We start from the raw sequence: 22013 nt of genomic DNA, 5'->3' as shown, positions 1-22013 counted from the left end.
CTTTAGAGCAAAATTTATTCAAGATAATATTTGTCATGTGTCTTTATGTACCAGGAATGAGAATACAGTGGTGAACGGACAGAAAAGTCTCTGGTCTCCTGTAGTGGGCATTCTAGGAGCAAAATGGCTTCATAATTCATTTACTCCATAAGTCAGAGAGAAAAATGATGGTACAAACTGGAAGGGATTGTGGTAAAATTCGTGACAGTAAGAAAAAGAAAAGAAACCAGAAGGAAATACGCATTTGCCATGTTCTGTAATATGCCATAGACATTGGATTGAAAGGAAAAAAAATAACCTTGTAACAAAATATTTCACGTCAGTTACTTCCATTTAGGAAATACATGTTCATTATTTTCTTCAAACTAGAAATTACTTTATCCCTCTTTTCTTTGAAGTTATCTTAAATCTGTTATTATTCAGGGTCTCTATCCAACTTTTCATCAAATTACCCTATTTGTAGTTGCCAAACGTTAACACCTCTCTGCTGAAATGGAGCCTATAAAAAGCCTCAGGGGCATAAATTGTATGTGAGGCAGAAATGGTATTTAAGCCCTTAAGGAAGTTAGGAGCTTTCAAACTGTTGCATTTTGGGTTTACAGGATCCTTTCTCCTTGTCTCTTTCTTTGGGGGTGCGGGAGAATTTGGGAGTGTGGGAAATACTCTCACTACATATCGATTACATTTATAGTCTTCTCTTTTAAAATGCAATTTTCATAAACTGGGACTTATGAACACCTCACATTGCTTGAAAGCATCTTACACTCCCCCCCATCCCCCCCCCCCCCCCCCCGCCCAACTCACAAGGCAGTTTTCTACAGGTCGAATTCTCAAGGCAGAAAGCTACATATGTTTCTCGTTTCTTCACTAATTGTGCTCTAGAAAAGCGATAGTGAAGAGAAAAGAGAAAAGAAAACAAGGAAGAAAAGAGCATAGTGAAGGAGGCAAGAAAAGTGGGGAGAGAAAGGAAGAAAGGGAGCGAGAAAACGCAGAAGCCCAGGTTTGCCGGTGAGCAGACCCGGCGCAGCCACAGCGTGGAGCCGCGACGCCCACTGGTCCTCGGAGCTGCCAATCGGGATGTAATCCTGTAGGAATTTCTCCCGGGTTTATCTGGGAGTCACACTGCCGCCTCCTCTCCCCAGTCGCCCGGGGGAGCCCGGAGAAGCAGGCTCGGGAGGGAGGGAGGGAGCCCGAGGAACAGAGGAGGAGGGGAAGGAGGAGGAGGACCCGGGGAGGGAGGCGCGGCGCGGGAGGAGGAGGGACGCAGCCGCGGAGCCAGTGGCCCCACTCGGACGCGCTGCTCTCCAGATACTCCCGGAGCTCCAGCCGCGCGGATCGCGCGCCACCACCGCTCTGCCCCCAAACTTCTGCCGCAGCTCCCTTTCAGGCCAGCGAATTTATTCCTTAAAACCAGAAACTGAACCTCGGCACGGGAAAGGAGTCCGCGGAGGAGCAAAACCACAGCAGAGCAAGAAGGGCTTCAGAGAGCAGCCTCCCCGGAGCACCAACTCGGTGTCGGGAGTGCAGAAACCAACAAGTGAGAGGGCGCCGCGTTCCCGGGGCGCAGCTGCGGGCGGCGGGAGCAGGCGCAGGAGGAGGAAGCGAGCGCCCCCGAGCCCCGGGCCCGAGCCCCCGAGCCCCCGAGCCCGAGCCGCAGTCGCTGCGGCTACTCTGCTCCGGATTCTTGTGCGCGGGCTGCGCGGAGCGCTGGGCAGGAGGCTTCGTTTCAGTCTGATTGCAAGAGGCGGCTGGGAGCAGCCGGTCCCTCGGGAATATGCGGCGTGCGTGGATCCTGCTCACCTTGGGCTTGGTGGCCTGCGTGTCGGCGGAGTCGGTGAGTGGGCCGGGGGTGGGGGGACGCGCGCGCCGTTTGGGGTGCTCGAAGCTACGAGAGGAGCCCGCGGGGAATAGGGGAGCGCCACCTGGGGACCCCCCCAGCCCCTCACCCCCATACACCGGAGATCCGCTGGGACAAATGCGCTCGCCCGGCCACCCTTTCCCCCTCTTCCCTTCCTCAGAAAAGCGCTGCTCGCTGGCGTTGCCCCACGGTCGGCGGGAATGAGAGCACGAGAATTGCAGTTTGGTCTGGCTGCAGAGGCCCCTGAAATCACTCTCAACTTCTTTGCCCTCGGCGGGTCTTGCTGCGTGGTCCGGGAAGGCTGGAGGGGAAAGAGTAGCGGGAACTGGGAGCCCGGGCCGGACCCGCGAGGGAACGGCTCCGCTCCGCGCGCTCCTCGAGACCCAGGAATGACCTGGAAACTTCGGGGTCCCTTCCTCCACACACCGTCCCCGCACGCCAGCTTTCCTACTTGACTGCATGCAAGTTCTGGGGAGACCGGGGCAGATTTAAGAGACCCGCGAGTGTCCAGAGAGAAAAGTTTGCAAAAGTTCTTTTGTTTGATGCTCCCTGCGGCTAGGGCGAGGTAACCGACACTACGTGGAATCGCAGTCCGCGGTCCCGCAAGGGGACACTGGGGGATGCCCGGAATGCGTCCGAAAATGGTGGGACGCCGGCCACTGGATTCCCAGTCCTGCAGCGACCCCCTCCTCGTTGAGGGGCGGAGGTTGGACCGAGGAGCGCCTGGAGCGGGAGGACATTTTAATATGAGTTACCCGGGAGTGCGGCAAGCGGGGCGAGGCCGGGTACGCGTGACACGGCGCCCGGCCTCGGGTGGCCTGGCAGCTCGGGGACAGAGGCTTCCCTCCCGCCACGCTCGCCTTTTCTGGCCCTGGCGGGGGCACTTCTAAGGCCGGCAGGAGTCTCTACTCCGGCGGGGCGCCTGCGGGCACCCAGCTTCCCTCCCCTGCCCTGGCAGTGGGAACTTGATTTCTCCTTCTGGTCGCGCTTCGAGGGCTGGAGCTTGTTTCCCCCACGTCGCCCAGTGAGCGCCCTCTAAAGGGAACTGCCTCCTTGGCCTCCTCTCGTCCCCGGCTGCCTCTACCTGGGTGCCTGGAGCTCTGTCTGGCCAGGTGGAAGCCCTAGCACCCCAGATTTCGTCTGCAGCCTCAGTGCCCTCTGGGGTCTGAGTTAGGGAGTGCGGCTGTTTCTGGCCTTTCTGGTTCCCCATGTCCTCTCCCTTTGCCACCTAATAACGTGTCAATTTCTAATTAACTGAAATGTCTCTTCAAAGACAAATTATATCATCTTAAGGTCTTTAGGTGGTTTTATGAGTTTGAGTTCCCCCACCGGCCCCCCCCCCCGACCTTTTTGTGCTGAGGCTAGTTTAAGACTGGAAAACCTCTTTGGCATCGAGGGGCAGATGGACATTTTTAATCGGTGGTGGAGCCTGTGTGTGCGCTAGCAGGTCTCCATACGTTCTTAGTGGTTGGAAAGCATGTAGAATTGGAAACTGTACAGACTACATGAGTATTTTGGTCATTCAGGTTGCAAAATAGAACTCTGAGCCTTATCAGTGTTTTCTTTTGGCAAATGATGGTTTAACCCGTTAGTATTAGTTATCTCAGCCAGTTATGACGAACTTTGGCTTATTGTACACCAAAAGGCAGCAGTTCCCTTGTTTATTTCAGATAAACGTTGTTGCTCATCTTGTTGCAAAACAGGGCAAAGGGACAACTTGATCTAATAAATTTCAAAAGAAGCCTGCCTAAAAAAACTGTACATGGGTAAGGAGGACTTTTTTTTTTTTTTTTCCTCTGAGTCTTATACAGGGATTTGCTAGGAAATATTACTGTTTTGGGATTCTGGAGAAAGAGTGTTTCTGTTTTCTGCCCCTCTGGGTTTTTGCATAAATCTGCCAGGGGTCCTTAAGGAAATTTTTTGGCGGAACTATATACCCGTCCTCCCTGGTGACAGCTTTCCCCTGAGCTGTGTATCTTTGAGGTTCTACTATTTCTCAGTTTGAACCAGAACTGGATGCTTTCCAAGTGAACTGCTTCATTGTGATAGATACTATTTTCAGTAATTGGAATATCATCGAAAAAGGGTAATTAGATATTTATATAATGTCAACTTGGAGACTTGCAGAGAATCTCTGTTAGGCAGTGAGTCAGTCTTTCTCAATAGAAGCCATTTCAAGGCCCAGAATGGCTAACAGTCCATTTAAATTACTTTTCAGTCTCTGTTTCATGTACAGCAGCAAAAATATGCATGAAGTCAAAAGACTTAATTTTAAGTAAATTAGCAATTATAGAATATTATTTCCAGGACTTTGCACTTTAATTTGGAAACTGCAACTGTTTCCTGGGATTTTGAAGTAGTGATCTGGGTTTAAAGCCTCTCTTTAAAGGGAAGAAAGGAAAACTGCCTACAGTTACTGAATTCTTGAGTTTTATTTTGAGCTGTAGGGGAAAAAAAGAGGTTCTCAGGAACTAAGGCTCAAAACTGCCTATGAAAAGGAACGGTAGCTGTTCCTTTATGGATCCTGGAGACAGCTGGGAAAGCCTGTTCCTAGTAATCCATTCATACTTTTTACACTAGCAAGTTAGGACTTTCACTGCAGAACACCAGGCAAGGGGAAAATCTGACTGAGTGTGGCAGTAGTGATATGCTGCTGGTTTTCTGTCCATTTTGTACATGACTGTTTATCTTTAGAAATAATATATTGCAGACTGCTATAAACACATAATTTGAACTGGAAATATGTTTAAGAAAAGGAAGTGTTTTGAACTAGAGGAATTTTATAAACATTCTTAGATGTCTGTAAATTAAAAGAAACTGTCAAGTCATTTGGACCCATGCATTATCTCTCCGTGTATTATGAAAGGCAGACTCTGGAAAGTTTGCATTAGAAGAATAACTAAAATTGAAATCACATAACTGTTTGCAGTTCTTTAGAAAACATAGTTTGGCTATTTTATGGGTGAAACAAATTGCTTTTGCTAGGGAATTTTATAAAAACAAAGGCTCTTTCTCTTTTAGTTGCATATTAGCAGTAGGTAGATGTCATTTAAGAAGAAAAGATCTTATAAGATCAGGCTTGTAGAAAATGGATGTCTGAGAAGCAATTTGAGCATGCCCTTCGGCTCCTGCTTCTAGGACCTGATACGTTTAGTTTTAATGGTAACCACCCTTCAAGGGGTAGCCTACCCAGGCCTGTGTAACGTGATCACTCAAATGACGCCTTGGATAAACATTAGTTTGGGAAGGATTTCAAAAGGTGAGCTAGTTTGTTCCCTAGGTAGAACTAGTTTTCAAGTCTCCAAAAGCCCCCAGAGACCTGACTGGCCAGCTGGAGGTGGCTTGGATTCTCCTTAGGTTGGCAAGGCCCCTGAGGCTGACCAGTCAAGCAGAGCCCCACCAGCCCTTTCATTAAGATTTATAGGAGTCCAGTCAAGCCACGGTGCTGTTGGCATACCTGCTGATGGGGATCCAAGGAATGGCATCTGAGTTTAGATTCTCACTAGATTGTCCTTCTTCCATTGACAAAAATTAAACTAAAAGATTTTGCCCACTCTTTTCTTCTTCCCAAGGCAGAAAGGTGCACTGCAGAAACTCAAAACCACTGAATTCTTTCCATGGACTAGTGGCCAAAATAAAGTCTTAGAGAAAAGCCAGCAGTAATAAAGAAGAATCTTTGCTAAAACAAGCTACTATTATTTAACTTTTTAAGTCAGCTGTGCCAGCACTATCATTTTCATTCTAGTCATTTGGATTTAAATCTTGAGGAAACCCTGGACTCATTCATCTTTATTGGTTTCCATGTCCAGTCTGACTCTAAATCCGGCTGTGCTTTCATTCTGCAAATATTTATTTCCTACCTACTAGGTGTTTAGGATAAAGCAGTGAGCAAAGCAGGCAGATAGATATACTCCTGCCTTCTTGGAGCTTGCATTCCAGTGATCTTTTCCTTCATTTTCTTCATGCCTTCAGTGGCCAGTGTGAAACTTCTGCAGGAGTGACCTCTGGCCCCAGAATGCTGTGGCCCATGGGAACCTGCATTTAAAGATGCGACATCAACAGGCGTTTACCCAGCTGCTGACCTGAGCTCAGCGTTGCAAAGGGGTCAGAGATTTCAAAACGTGGTCTCTTCTCACAGCGCTAATCTTTCTTTGTTGTTTTTGAGATGGAGTCTCGTTCTATCACCCAGGCTGGAGTACAATGGCATGATCTTGGCTCACTGCAACCGCTGCCTCCCAGGTTCAAGCAATTCTCCTGCCTAAGTCTCCCGAGTAGCTGGGACTACAGGCATATGCCACCACACCGGCTAATTTTTGTATTTTTAGTAGAGACAGGTTTTCAACATGTTGGCCAGGTGGGTCTCCAACTCCTGACCTCAGGTGATCCACCCGCCTTGGCCTCCCAAAGTGCTGGGGTTACAGGTATGAGCCAGCACGTCTGGCCGGTGATCCCTTCTTGTAGTGCTAATCTTGTTGGGAGAGAAAATTTCTTTCAAACGAAGAGCTTTCCCTTCTTTTTTTCTTCCTTGGGGGCTTGCCAGCTTGTGCTTCTATGTCAATACCCTTGTAGTCGCCATTTCCGGCCAAGACACTTACATGCAGTTTGGTTTCTCCTCCACCACTTTGATCACATTGCTCATGGTCTAGACACCTCCGACTGTCCTTGTTTTCATGGCGTATAGTCTTTGTACCTCTGCTGGATTTATAAGCTACTCTGTAATAGCCTTCCTTTCTAGTTACCCGCTTGATCACTTTCTATCATGTCTCCCAGCCCTGGCCGATTGGTATCACTGTCATGAACACTCCCTGGACATTGCTACCTCTTCGGTGTTTCTCCTTTTAAATGCTGTCAATTAAATCCAAGCTCCAAATAGCTTTTCGTGGCTGATCCAGCCCTATTGTTTTTAATCCTTCCGTAAATAGCAAGGCAGATTGATGATCAGAATTGTTGGAAGTACGTGAAAATACAGATTTCAGGCCACCTCTCAGACTTACACAATCAGAAGCCTGAATGGGGGTGGGAGTGTGGGGGAATCTGTATTTTTATAAAGCAACCAAGATGATTCTAATGAATCACCCTCATTTGGGAATCGCTCTTCTAGATCACAGCATTACCCCTTAATTATGTGCTATTCTGTGTAACTACTAGGGTTCTCAGCAGTAGCTCGGCTTAGAGTACAAGGGGCTTGGGCTTGGGAGGTAGTCAAGTCTGGGTTCAGATGCTTGTACCTGGCCATTTAATGTGTCAGAACTTGGACAGTATATTAAAGCTCTGAGTCACTTACAAAAGTGTGTGTGTGTAAATTGGACCTAAGAATGGCTTTATAATATGCCTGTTGTGAAGATGAAATGGAGGGAGCATTAAATGGTGCTTGAGGCACAGAAGATACTAAATTTTTTTTCTTCCCTTCCTCTCTTGGCCTCTTTTTTTTGGCAATGAAAGGAATGAAATGAGGGAGCCATGTAAGACGTTCTTACCTCTCTGACATTCTAAAGAGGTGAGTTTTCTCTCCCATCAAGATTAGTGCTGTGGGAAGAAACCATGTTTCCAAACCTCTTACCCCTGTGCAGTGCTGAGCTCAGGTTAGGAGCTGGGTAAACACCTGTTGATGCTGCATGTTGAAGGGCAGGTACCTGTGGGCCAGGGTATTTTGGGGTCAGTTGGCACTCCTGCAGAACTTCCATGCTGGCCACTGAAGGCATTAAGGTTCAGGGTCAGTTAAGTACACCAGCCTCCAGTGGACCTGGGCTAGTTGTCCAGTTTTGATACCTCCGCAATCCGTGTCATCAACATTGCAGAGTTGGTGTTAAGAATAAACAGGTCATTGATGTAATGTCCTGACACATCAGCAGTGCGCAATCACACCTCCTCCTGTTTCCTGTGGCTGTGCTAAGATCCCAGCACATCAGAAGGAGTGACTTAGAATTTAGTCTGTACCACGTGTTGGTATGCTGTTGGTCATTTAGAATGGGGTGGCAGGAGTAGTGAGTAAATTTGGGGGAACTGAGGGCAGAAAAAGGAGTATTTTTATATTTTTAAGAGTGGAAAAGCATGAGATTTCTTCTTTTACTATTAAGAATCACGATTACATTTTGTTAAGTCTGTTTCCCAGGCAGCATTAGCTTTAGCAACAAGGATAGAGGGGTGACTGCCTCTGAATAGGAGAGGACAGTGTTGAAATAGAATTATGAATGTCTCTTTTTCTTGAATATCTCAAAGAATTGGTAGGAGTGAGAGAAGGGAGAAGCCTTGAAGTCTTTGGAGATTTTCCATTTGCATTTCACATCAGCAGAGTGAAGCCAATGAGTATGCAGCTGGTGGTGTGATAGCCAATATACAGGCTCAGAAAAATGTTATTAAAGACATGTTTTCACAATTTTTTTCTCTACCATTCAATTTATTTTGGAAAAATATCACACAGACTCAGTAAATATTCTCTTTACAAAGCATTTTGGTGTTTTTTTTTTAAAATGATTATACAGGTGTATTAAATACGAGTTGCCCTGATATTTAAGGAGCATGTGCAGTTAATAGAATTTAGTCTCATGGTACGACACGTGGAACAGGATACACAGTTATTACGGGGAAATTATTTTTTTCAAGCTCTTTAAAAAGAAAAGTTAAGTTTGTATTTCTTTCTTTCTCTTTCTCTTTCTTTCTTTTCTTTTCTTTTTTTTAAGACAGAGTCTTACTGTCACCCAGGCTGGAGTGCAGTGGCATAATTGAGGCTCACTGCAACCTCCTCCTGCTGTTCAAGTGCTTCTCCTGCCACAGCCTCCCAAGTAGCTGGGATTACAGTGTGCACCTCCAGGCTTGGCTAATGTTTTGTATTTTTAGTAGAGATGGGGTTTCACCATGTTGGCCAGGCTGGTCTTGATCTCCTGACCTCAATCGATCCTCCTCCTTAGGCCTCCCAAAGTGCTGGGATTACAGATGTGAGCCACTGCACCCAGCCGAGTTAAGTATGTATTTCTGTGTAATTTATTATTAAATGTAAGTACAATAGACTAAACATACAACATTTTAAGTCAAGGCAAAAGCAAGGTTTTGTACACATGTAATAAACGATCTCAATCCCTGTGGGACCTCAGTTTTCCCATCTCTGAAATGAAGGAGTTGAAGTAGAGGATCCCTCGGTCTTTAATATTTACTTTTTCTGCACTTCAGGGTGTGGTAGGAGAAATGTTAAGATTAACTTAATAAGTAATTATTAATCTTCTGTCAAATACTTCTGATTTTATTATTGAAACATGAAATTCATTCACATTGCAGAAAGGTAAGTAATTTCTAATAGTTCACGGTAACCTGTTATCTTGAATTGAGTACTCGTTTATTAGAAGTGTATACATTGTCCCGAGTATTCATGATCTAATATCTAGTTGTATTAATCTGCTCTCACTCTGCTAATAAAGACATACTTGAGACTGGGTAATTTATAAAGGAAAAAGGTTTAATAAACTCACAACTCCACATGGTGGCGGAAGGCAAAGGAGAAGCAAAGGCATGTCCTACATGGAGGCAGACAAGAGAGCTTGTGCAGGGGAACTCCTATTTATAAAACCATCAGATCTTGTGAGACTTACTACCAGGAGAAAAGTATGGGGGAAACTGTTCCCATGTCTTAATTATCTCCACCTGGCCCTGACCTTGAAACATGGGGATTATTACAGTTCAAGGTGAGATATGGGTGGGTCCACAGCTAAACCATATCACTAGTATTTTTAAATGTATTTTCTGATACAAGCCAGTGTAACGTAAAGGACAGCTGAGTGGTAAGAATCACTTTGATTCTAGATAGAAGGTAACATGACTCGATATAATCTGGGGGTCTTTTTAAACTATAAGTCTCATGAAGTGTTTTAGGCTCCTCATAAGGTTTCTGGCCTGGATCTCCATTTCTAGAGTGGAACTTTTAACTGGTGCCTTCCCTTTGGTCCCTTTCTAGAGCACTTGAGCCTGGTCTGAGTACTGTGCAGACCACAAGCAAGAATAAAAATGAGCAGACTATGGTAGTGTTGCCTGCGTTTGGATACACTTACTGTGTAACCTTAGGCAAGTTTCTTAACCTTTCTGGGCTCAGTTTTCTCATCTGTAAAATAAAATACCTAAGATAAGTTTTTAGGATTATGTGAGACACAATAGGTAGGGGCTTTTTAGCATAACGGAATGTCCATGCTTTGTGTCACATGCTAGGTATAATTCCTGGTTTTCTGCTTCTCTGATGAATAAGGGCTTGGCACACACATTCCATGGGCTCATATGATGAGCTCTAGCCCAGAGGGTAACTCAGCATATGCATGCTGAAGCCTACTTTTTCATAACTGGAGCTTTCTTCTTGTCTGGGGTAGACTAGTTCTATGCTGAGATATTAGGAATATGTTTGTAGTCAACTTTTCTCTAAAAGTGGGATGATGTGAGAACATATGCTGTTTATTATTTCTGGTTGATGAAAAGTTCCTTACAGGGACAGGACAAATCCGTGTTAAGATGTGAAAAGCTCATCTTTTCCAGTAATTTTACTTCTACAAATCTGTCCGAACGAAAGCATTACCAGGTAAATAGTGTTTATAAATGTGTTTGTTGAAGCCTTACTTTTAATAGTTAAAAAAATGGAAATGATCTGAGTGCACAATAATGGAGTAATTGCTAAATAAAAGATTCTTATTTATACATATAAATATATGGCCATTATATTTATAAATATATGGCCATTAGAGATTTATTTGAAGGGCACTTATAACTTGGAAAATATAGTACACAGAAAGTTGGATATAAAACTATGCATAGTGAGACCGTGGTTATATTTTAAAAGATCTGTATGTATAAAGATAATGTATATGTACAAATCTATGCATGCCATAGAACTGTGTAGATACACATACACACAAACACATACAGGATGAATACAAGTAAAACTAGGAAAATCAGAATAAGGTTGGTGCATTTTATCCATATCAATATCCTTGTTGGGATGTTTACTGTAGTTTTATAAATGTTACCATTGGGGGAAACTTGGAAGGGGCACAAGAGATCTTTCTATTATTTCTTACAACTCTGTGAGAATCTACAGTTATCTCAACAAAAATTTCAATTAAAAAATGGCACCAGAGCTAGATCGTTGTTCAAGTAAGCTCTGCTATCCTTCAGAGAGAGATAATTGTTACGGAGCTTAGAGAGTGATGGAAGGCTGTCCCTTTCCATTTTAGGAGGTTAGCATCACTCTATGTCCAAACCAGATGAGAAGAACAGAAAAAACAAATCTGTAGGCCAATGTTGTTTATATTAGATGTCAACATTTTAAATAGAGTATTACCAAATTGAATACAGCAGTTTATTAAAAGAATAATGATGAGCCCAAGTGGGATTTATCCAACGACAGTTTCAACATCAGAAAAGCAGTGCAGGTATTAACAGTTTAAGGGAGATATAATCATCTCAACAGATGCAGAAAAAGCATCTGACAAAAGGACATGTGAAAGTATTAATATGAAGGTCCCTAAATTCTGGTTAACTGAAGGCATATTATATTTGGCTAGTACATCTGTGCTTAGGACTCAATTCACTTGACATGTTTAGGAACCAAAAGGCCTCTGTTTACAAAGTCGTTAGGCAACAGTCTCTAGTTGCATGAGTGACAGGTGTGTGACAACCCAATAAAGGATGGGCCATGACATATATAGATTCTAATTCATATGGAGTTGTTCTAGCATTGCCCAGGTTCACTGTGTACTCTCCCAAATCAAGAAAGTGAAAGAGATGGTTTTGAATGTTTTAGAATCAGATAAATTGGGGTTCAGTTTCTGGTATTACCACTTAAAAACTACGTGACCTTAAAAGCCATGAGAAATCTCTTAATCATCTCCAAGCCTGTTTCTTCAGTGTAAAACTGGGATTAGAATATTTTGCTTTTTGGTTAGTTTGAAGATTAGCCTCAGTAGTGACTAAAATCTTCTGTCACAAGCCTGACCTGTAGTAGGTGTTTTAAACTTGTTGGTTTCTCTTTTCTTCTGTCTTTTAAGTTTTGTGATTCTGCAGTATATTGTATGTTTATATGTAAATATATATGCATATGTTTTGTGTTTCTTACTTGCATCTGACTCTTGACACTATGGGACATATATTTTCACAAATTTAAAACTGGTTTATTTTTAATCAAGCAAGTTATGATGCTTAATTATATTTTTTATTTCCCCATCACCCATATTTCCTGAATAATATGTAGCTAAAACTTGCATACAAGTTGGAAATTTAGTTAAGACTGGAAAATCTTTGGTAGTACTTGTGATTATAATTGTAAAATACTTGAAGGTCAGCATTGGAACCCTAAATTTTAAACAGTTTTATGTAAATTTACTAATGAATTAAAATCTTAACTTTATTTACATCACACTTCTGGTGTGATTTGATTATTAGATTTGATGAGATTTTGTGATTATTCTGATTAGTTATTGAATTAAGTTTTATACTTGGTAAGTCAGTTTAACAATTGACACACAGTACTGTAAGCCTACTAAGGACAAAGCTCTTTGTTGGTTCTGCAAGTTAAAAAGAAATTATGACATGGTACCCACCTTCAACTAACTACTGTCTGTCTACCTTATGAGTATTTAGAGAATTGATGATGAGTTGGGCCAGCACTTAACATATGTGTTATATGTAAAATATGCATCAGTTTTTGTTGAATCTAGTTGGATATTCGTACAATCAAAATTGTCATAAAACAACAATGGAGAAGTCTAAGAAGAGCCCCTTGGAGAAGAGAAGTCACTTGTCTCCTGGAAAAACAAAATCTTCCTAAAACCTTCCTTGAAGTGGCACAGTATGTTGGAGAAAAATTGGAATTCTGTTGATGACTTGGAGACACTGGATTTTCTCTCCCTCCCTCCCTCCTTCCCTCCCTCCCTCCCTTCCTTCCTTCTTTCTTTCTTTCCTGTCTTTCTTTCTTTCTTTCTTTCTTTTTTTGAGACGGAGTTTCACTCTTGCTACCGAGGCTGGAGTGCAATGGTGCGATCTCGGCTCACCGCCACCTCCGCCTCCTGGGTTCAGGCATTTCTCCTGCCTCAGCCTCCTGAGTAGCTGGGATTACAGGCACGCGCCACCATGCCCAGCTAATTTTCTGTATTTTTAGTAGAGACGGGGTTTCACCATGTTGACCAGGATGGTCTCGATCTCTTGACCTCGTGATCCACCCACCTCGGCCTCCCGAAGTGCTGGGATTACAGGCGTGAGCCACCGCGCCCGGCCTTTCCTGTCTTTTCGTCTTCCTTTCCTTCTTTCCTTTTCCCTTTCCTTTCCTTTCCTGCGGGGCTTCACCATGTTGGCCAGGCTGGTCTTGAACTCCTGACCTCAGGTGATCCCCCTGCCTCACCCTCCTGAAGTGCTGAGATTACAGGCGTTAGCCACCGTACCCGGCAGAGACACTTGATTTTCATGTTTCTCTTTTTCCCAATCTTCTCTTCAAAGAAAGACTTCCAAATGGTAAAGTGTACAGAAGGTACAAGGTGCAAGAAATTGTTTAGAACCGGAATGATCTCTGGATGTTTCTATCAGGGGAGAAAGAACCTTACATTTCAACCAGTCTGATTCTCCATATTCTATAAACTTTGGGTTCCTAAAAGTGAGAGCTGGGCCTTTGTATATAATATATATTTGCATATTATAGACATCATATATTATATACATTACATATATTATATGTATCAGGTGAAAACATATAAGAGATGGAGTCTCACTCTGGTGCCCAGGCTGCAGTATAGTGGTGTGATTATGGCTCATTGCAGCCTCAAACTCCTGGGCTCAAGGCGTCTTACTCCCTCAGCCTTCTGAGTAGCTGGGACTACAGGCACCAGTTCTGGCTAAGTTTTTGTTGTTGTTGTTCACGTAGGGTCTCACTATGTGGCCCAGGCTGTGGACCTCATATTACATGTTCAGTTAAGATTGAATAGCCTTAGCTAAGTAATGAAAGAGGTATAAAAGTGTTGGGATAATTCTCACTGTATTCTTTTGGATTTTGCTTTTTTAGTTTTTGTAACTGTATTATAGAGCTGGAATTGACTTTTTAAAGGAAACACATCCAGAGAAGTTGAGTGATTTATCCAAGATTACATAGATAATTAGTGGCACAGTTGCAAATTTAGCCAAGGCTGTTTTATTAGTATTTTTTCTTACCATAAAACATTCTTTCTCTGCCTGCTTCTACTCCCTCATTCCCCACGTTAACGATTAACACCTAATGCACTTACTTCTGACGCATGTTTGATAAATAAATGAAATATCATGGAACATTCATTTTATGTTATACATTCAGCCTCAATGTGGTTAGTGGGTTTTGTGCAGAATCCTTTAGTGTTTAGATATTTTTTCAATTTCCAGCAAAACTGTGCTCCAACTAATTCTTTTACCTGCTGGTGACACTTTGGGCTAATTATGGGAGGAGAGTTGAGAGCACTGAGATTTGGAAGATGCAGAGACTGAAATAGAGTTGATTTATAAGTCTTAGGAAGATTTTGGAGACTTATCGATAGAAAGGGAGATAAAAGCTTCCTGGAGATAAGAATCAGGACCAGAAGCAAAATCCTCATGAATTAATGCTGCATTTTCTGGAAGAAAAAGGTTGCTATTGTAGTTGACAGAAAAAAGATCATTCCTTGGGTTTTTATACTAAAAATATGTGAGTGCCTTCCTGGAGAGAGTGTGATGTACTTACAGCCCAGGTAGAAGCGCTGTTTTACCCAGTTCCTTTTGCCAGTCTTAAATGTAGGCTCTTCTTTTCTCCCAAGAATTTCCTCTTGAATATTGGCCAGGTGCAGTGGCTCACGCCTGTAATCCCAGCACTTTGGGAGGCCGAGGCAGGTGGGATCACACAGTCAGGAGTTCAGGACCGGCCTGGCCAACATGGTGAAACCCTGTATCTACTAAAAATAGAAAAAAAAAAATTAGCCAGGTATGGTGGCCGGTACCTGTAATCCCAGCTACTTGGGAGGCTGAGGCAGGAGAATTGCTTGAACCCAGGAGGCAGAGGTTGCAGTGAGCGAAGATTGCACCACTGTAGTCCAGCCTGGGGGACAGAGCAAGACTCTGGCATCTAGAAAAAAAAAAAGAATATTGATTTTTAAAATTTTATCATAACACATATATTTGAGTTAAGCTTTTTCAGAAAAATAAGTCTGTGAGATATTTTTAAGGAAGGAATTTATTAAAAGGCAGTAACATTAAAAATTACGACAACTCTCTCCTACTATATAGTTAGAACTATGATAGGCATTTTCCATTCATTGTCTATAACTGGCTCCCAACTGCTAGGCAGTATTACTTGCCAAGGCTGCATTTTATGTGGTCCAGCATAAGCTAGATCCTCAGTTTTTTGTTTTTTTTTTTAGATTTAAATCGTCTTGCTATGATACTATAATCTTTCAAGAGAGCAGTGAAAGTGTCTAAATGTGTCAGCATTGTTTAATGTAGTCTAATGGGTGCAACCCTAAATCATGAGGTGTCTAATGGTTGCAGCCTCAAATCATGAAGTGTCTAATGAATGGTTGCAGTCCCGAATCATGAAGTGTCAGGAGTCTTCCTTTTCATTGATTGGCCTAATCCTCCAGGTCATTGATACTCTGATTTCTTTACCAACCTTTAGCATATTGCTTTAATAGCTTCTCTGGAGAACTAACAGATAGAATTAATGGAACCCCTCCAAATCTCATCCCTGCCAATTTCCGGAATTGGGCAGGTGATTTAACCTCTCTATGCTTCAATTTTCACATCTGTAAAAAGGAGATGAGTCATAGTAGCTACCTCATAGAGGTGCTGTGGGGGCTAATGCGTTAATTAATGGGTGTCAAGCACTAATCATAGTGCCCAGTATAGAGCCTGCACTAGACTGTCCGTGTTGACGATGATTGAAATGGTCAGCTAATTAGATGTACTGATCAAAGAAGACAGAGAAGTCATTTGAGGTTTTGAACATGAGGCAGAGAAGAGCGATGGTGCTACTGACCAGTTCAGAAGGACAGGCCAGTTTTTTTCCTCTTCTTTTTTCTTTTCTTTCTGTGGCTGTTGTGTTTTGGCGAAAGGAGGCATTTTGGCTTCTCTAGCTTTTCCATCTGGGTAGTGGAGGGCATGTTCTCCCTTGTGGGTTCTCAACCCCTGCTGCAGGTTACAAAAACTTGGGAGCTTTTAGAAACTATTCATGCCTTGGCCCCATTCCAGACAATTAAATCAAAATCTATGTGGTTGGGGTCCAGCTCCCTGTAAAAGCCAATTCTCACTTTCAGAAGGCTTGAGAACCCTGCTCTAGAGGACTTCTTAGTCTCCAGTTTAGAGGGCAGTCTAGCAGGTAAGATTTTGTGTTCTTAACGTATGCTCTCTCTACTGCTGTGATTAAGCCCCGTGGAATGAGGTGGCTTTCCAGGACTCATCTGCTCCCTGTCACAGTCTGAGCAGTGTAGAACTGGGAAATCCTTGTTCCTTTCCAGCTTCCTTCTTTTCTCCAATGTCTTTTCTACTGGATCATACTTTTTTTTTTTTTTTTTTTTTGACAATTATTTTGGTGGATTTGGAAATATCTGAGAGGTCTTTAGACAAAAGACTGTGTAACTATAAAGTGAATTCATCTGAGGATGTCTTTTTAAAAATGCAAACATTTCCCTTCGTGGAGGAAGACTTTTCCTAATGGAACAAAGGACACTTGTCCTCTTGGTCTGGTTGCAGAAAAGCATGTTTGGCCAATTTACCAGATTTGCCTGTGTTTGTACTTTGAACAGAAAATTCCATGTTTTACTGATTGGAAATACATTCTGGGACTTGGTGGAATATAGTGATCACGTGTAGGTCCCACATATGTGTCTTAATAATGGCCTTCTTATCGTACCTGCACTTCAATTCAGCAATTTGGACCCGGTTCAAGTCGCATCAATTCCATGGAGCTGTATTGTTTGTGGCTGAAGTTGGGAGAGAGAGAGCTTTAGGCTGTCTTGTGAACAAGACATCTGAGTTGTCTTTAGCTCATGCTTAAGCACAAAAGCAGCAGCCCATCTCTAATGGCATAGTTTCCTTTGTTCGGGTATCTAATGTGGGAGCATGCTTGCCCTCACTCATTTCTAAAACACACAATTCCATCCGTTGAATAAAAGGGTCTATCTTTAATTGACTCAGAACAAAACTCTGTTGAAGAATTCTGGATTTCTCAAAGCTTTTAAAAATTGCTCTGCAAGATAACATTAAAATGCTGGCTCTTAGAAACTGCCACTCAACATATATCTGTCCTGTAATGGAGTTGGAAGAGGGATTATTCTGAGAAGGCTATTAAAATGAACCATTTACTATGATTCATAGGCTTTTAAACCCAGTAAGTCTGTAATATCTAGAGTAAAATTCAATGTCAGTTTATTATTTTGGTGCTGATAGGGTTAAATGTGTGTTTACAAAGTATTAAGCACACACCCAGGAACTGGAAATGTGAAGTCTCTCCCCTCTCTCCCTGTCAGGACTGTATGCCTGATAGATGTTCCAGAGTATTAATGTAATACAATTAGTAGATAGAAGTGCTTTTTCTCAGTGGATATTGAGGTCTGTTACAAGGAGTCATTAGCTTTCAGATTAGGCCAGTGGTTCTCGAAGTAGGGACTGATCAGCAGCATCTACAGCTCCTCGGAACTTGTTAGAAATAGAGATTCTGGGCCTCACTCCAGGCCAACCAATCGGAAACCTGGCAGGTAGGGAGCAGCAACCTTTTTTTGTTCTTTCATTATTAAGTTCTGGGGTACATGTGCAGAACGTGTAGGTTACATAGATATACTCGTGCCATGGTGGTTTGCTGCATCCATCTCCCCCCACCATCATCTACATTAGGTATTTCTCCTAATGTTATCTCTCCTCAATCCCCCCACCCCCTGCTGTCCCTCCCCTAGTTCCCCAACCCACCAACAGGCCCCGGTGTGTGATGTTTCCATCCCTGTGTCCATGCGTTCTCATTGTTCAACCCTGACTTATGAGTGAGAACATGCGGTGTTTGGTTTTCTGTTCTTGTGTCAGTTTGCTGGGAATAATGGTTTCCAGCTTCATCCATGTCCCCGAAAAGGACATGAACTCATCCTTTTTTATGACTGCATAGTATTCCATGGTGTATATGTGCCACAGTTGCTTTATCCAGTCTATCATTGATGGGCGTTTGAGTTGGCTCCAAGACTTTGCTATTGTAAACAGCACAATAATAAACATATGTGTGCATGTGTCTTTATAATTGAATGTTTTACAGTCCTTTGGGTATTTATCCAGTAACGGGATTGCTGTGGCCCAGCAGTCTTGAGCTTTAAAAAGCCCTTCAGGGGATTCTTTTGCATGCTAGCATTCCAGAATTCTGAGCCAGGGTTCTCATCCTTGACAGCACATGCTATTGATAGTCCCTGGTTGTAGGGCCTGGGTGTCAGTATTTTTGTTTCTTAAGCTGCCTTGGTGATTCCAATGCGCAGTCAGGATTGGAGGCTGTTGCTCTAATACCTTGCTACCCAAAATGTCGGTCCCAGACTAGTAGTGTGGTCATCACCAGGGAGCTCTCTAGAAATCCAGGCTATCAAACCCTGCCTGAGACTTACTGAATCATATTTGAAAACAGGATTCCCAGTGACTCATAAGCACATTAAAGTTTATGAAACACTGATTTATAGAAATAGTGAGTTTCCTTTATAGAATGCAGCCCTTGGAACACCCTTAATTTAAAAGTTTTGTGAGGAGGTAGAACAGCTGTTTTGGCTTCTGCCTGGCAGTGACTCACGGAAGCAACCACTTGGGGAAAGGAAAGGCTCAGAAAGCTGCAAAGGACCCAGAACCATTTCATCCAGTGAGTGCTGATGCAAGTAATGAAAATCCCAACACAGACTGGCTTAGGCAGTGAAAACTTTTTGGCTCAGATAATGGAAAAGTTCAGGAGTAGTTCTGTTTTCAGGTCTGGCTGCATCAAGAGGCTTATGCAATTTTTTTTTTTTTTTTTAAATCAGGTGTCGGGTGTTACATAACTCTCAGCTCAACCTTCCTTTGTTAGATTCACTTTCAGGTCTTATAGAATTAGGGTACCAGCTAAGCTGTTGTTAAAAAGAGATTCCTAAACATAGTGGCTTAAAGTAGATTTGTTTCTCTTTGACATAAGAGTCTCAAGACAGGTCTGGTGGGAGAGCTCTGCTGTGCTCATATGTAGTTCTTACTTGCTGGTTGAAGGTGGCCAGTCCATCCATACTGTCTCCGCCAGGAGAGAGAGTCACGGGGGAGAACATCTTCATTTCTTGTAATGCCACAGCCTGGAGGGGTAACACAACACCTTACACTCATATCCCACTCTTTGCAACATAGTCACATGGTTACCCAAGGTGCTATGCGGGCTGGGAAGTATAGTCTCTACATGGGTGGCCACGTGCCCAACTAAAATCTGGGGAGGTTGTGCTACTAAAAAGGGAAGACTTTAGGGATTGATGACAACCAGGAGCGCCTTCTCTTCTGGTGGTGGCGAGGTGGAGTCTGGCAACTTCAGGTTAACAGCCCATCCTCTCAGCAGTTGCAGTAGAAAGCGCTACTCTCTCCCAATCCTTCCAGTAAGAATCCCAGAATAGCTTCCTAGTTCCTTAACTTCTGGGAACTACACATGAAGAAGTGTCCTCAGAATCTCATGGATTCTGATAGAAAAGGATTGGCTCCCTAAAGAGAACTGTTTTGTGACACATGAAAGAGCAGGCACACTACAGAGAGACCTTTACCTCACTCCTTTGTTAACTGGCATTTGGGCCCAGACAAGAAAGGAAAGTGGAAAACACGGGGGTGTTCAAGCCGGGTGTGGGGGCCTTGGGGACTATTTACTGTCAAGTTAGTCAAGTATGGAATATTTGAAGATTATTAGCACGTGACATAAAGGGCATTTAGGAAGAAATGTGTTCGCTGAGTTTAGTAAATGTAGGAGACTGTAGCAGTGAATGTACTTTTGATCTTCTAATCTCTTAATTTAGTGGTTGGTAAATAAGAATAAAGGATGGCCAGGCGCGGTGGCTCACGCCCGTAATCCCAGCACTTTGGGAGGCCGAGGTGGGTAGATCATGAGGTCAGGAGTTCGAGACTAGCCTGGCCAACATGGTGAAACCCCAGCTCTACTAAAAATACAAAAAATTAGCCACGCGTGGTGTTGCGTGCCTGTAATCCCAGCTACCTGGGAGGCTGAGGCAGGAGAATAGCTTGAACCCGGGAGGTGGAGGTTGCAGTGAGCCGAGACTGCCCCACTGCATTCCAGCCTGGGTGACAGAGCGAGACTTCACATCAAAAAATAAAAAAACAAAAAGAATAAAGGAAAATACAATCTTGGTAAATGCTTTTAAAAGATGTTTTCAGTTAAATGGTCTAATCTTTAACTGCTGAAGATTGTGTCAATAGAAGCTTTTAGTACATGAGACAATGGTGAGTGTGAGAGAGATGAGGAATGAACTTCTGTTTACCATCTCCTTCTCAAGGTTTTGTTTTCTTAGTATGTTTTTTATACTTGATACTTAGTATGTTTTTTAAACTTTATTCATTACACAAAGGATTTGAGGTAGTTTCTAAGGCTAAGGCCTTTCCCGCAAGCTTTAGAAGAAAAGTCTAAAAGCGTATTACATACTGCTTTTAAAAAAAGTTTTAACAGTCTTACATGTTAGAAAAATAATGCATCATATTCAAAATAACATGGTATTTCCAAGCCTCTCAACTACTTATTGTCCTTTTAATAAAAATGTGGATTGTAGGCACATCTGCTCTAAATGAATTAAAATTTCATTTGCCCAGAACTTTGTGTATTCTGTTAATAAGATTTACCCAAAACACTATTGTTGGTTTAATAAATATTAAGTGAGCATTTGGGATGTGCCTCCTGGCGTTTGCTGTTTCTCTCCTCTGAGCTTTAACTACTCTTCTGAGCCTTCACCAGGCTGCTTTTGCTGTTTTGTGCCTTGAGGTATAAATAGGGGCAGAAAACCCGGAAGATGCAAATTTAATACTATAAACTGTTTACAGATGTGTTTAGTATTCATTTAATAGAACCTTTTAGTTTATTGAATATAAATCAACTTTAGCATTCTACATGTGCAAGGGGTTCTGTTTTTTTTTTAATTGGAAATTTTTAAAACGACAAAAAAAAAAAAAAAAAAAACATCTTCTGGTAGTATCATTGTCTAACAAGCGCCAGAGAGATGTGGTTTAATGACTTGCATCTGACCCTTTGTCTTCTTCGACCTTATATGCTTTTGGACAACCAAGAGTGAGAAGATCGGAAACTTCCAATCTCGATTGAATAAAAGGAAAGCCTTTCTAAGAGGTGGTCAGAGATGTAACAGGCTACTTCAGCAGGAGTGAGGGGAGCCCATACCTGGAGCTAAGCAGGTGTGTGTTTGGATGGTTGTTTGTTGACAGTCTTTAGAGGAGATTCAAGTCAACTGGCTGGGGAGAGTCCTTGACCTTTATAGCTTCCTTCTAACCTTGGAAGATTCTGTACAACATTTTAAAGGTGAGTGCTGAGCAATTTAAACTATATTTTATTTCCTTTCCTGATAACTTGGATTGACTGAGACTAGATATCTTTTGTTGCCCATAGTTGAAGGAGTCTGGCATTCTAGGATCAACTTCCTGTTAAACTGATGGCAAAACCTTTATTTGCCAAAGTTAGGGAACTGTGTGTAACCATTGAAATCCGACGTGACCTCAAATTTCAAGGGACCCTGAAAGATACTTTAACCAGGCAGAATGATTGACAGTCTGGTTTGTGTGTGCCTGGGAGAAAATAGCAACTTCAAAACACGATAGTGGCCTCTAGGGAGAGGGAAGAGAGGCAGAGGGCCCACAGGCCAGCACAAAGAGTACAAAGGGAAAGTGGCCACTGTCCCAACCTGCCAGGGATTTGGGAGGGACTTTTAATTTCCCAAGCGTTCACTTATCCATACTTTGCTGCCTGGACCAGGCAACCTTTCTTAGGATGGATGGGGACACTCATGCTGGACCTTGATCACCCATGACTTATGTGTCATAGGGCAGAGCTTTCCTTCTGAGGCTTAAGTGACCATTGTGACAAGCACCACTGAAACACCTGATGCACAGAAGGATTCTAGGGCCATGGTCCCCAACCTTTTTGGCACCAGGGACTGGTTTCATGGGA

The 22013-nt window shown here is 42.9% G+C and overlaps 1 protein-coding gene across 1 annotated transcript in view; it reads left to right on the top strand.

Moving 5' to 3' along the window:
• Nucleotides 1-1306: 1306 nt before the first annotated feature.
• The window catches only part of SDC2 (syndecan 2), a 114744-nt gene continuing 94037 nt past the window's right edge, over nucleotides 1307-22013 (top strand). Inside the window, exon 1 of the mRNA XM_003938746.4 lies at nucleotides 1307-1834. Coding sequence (XP_003938795.1) covers nucleotides 1775-1834 — 60 coding nt within the window. The 5' untranslated portion in view covers nucleotides 1307-1774. The remainder of the gene's footprint in view (nucleotides 1835-22013) is intronic.

This window comes from Saimiri boliviensis, chromosome 15, assembly GCF_048565385.1.
Source record: "Saimiri boliviensis isolate mSaiBol1 chromosome 15, mSaiBol1.pri, whole genome shotgun sequence".
Classification (NCBI taxonomy): domain Eukaryota; kingdom Metazoa; phylum Chordata; class Mammalia; order Primates; family Cebidae; genus Saimiri; species Saimiri boliviensis.
The sequence above is the reverse complement of the archived record's forward strand: the minus strand, read 5'-3'. Positions and strand labels throughout refer to the sequence as shown.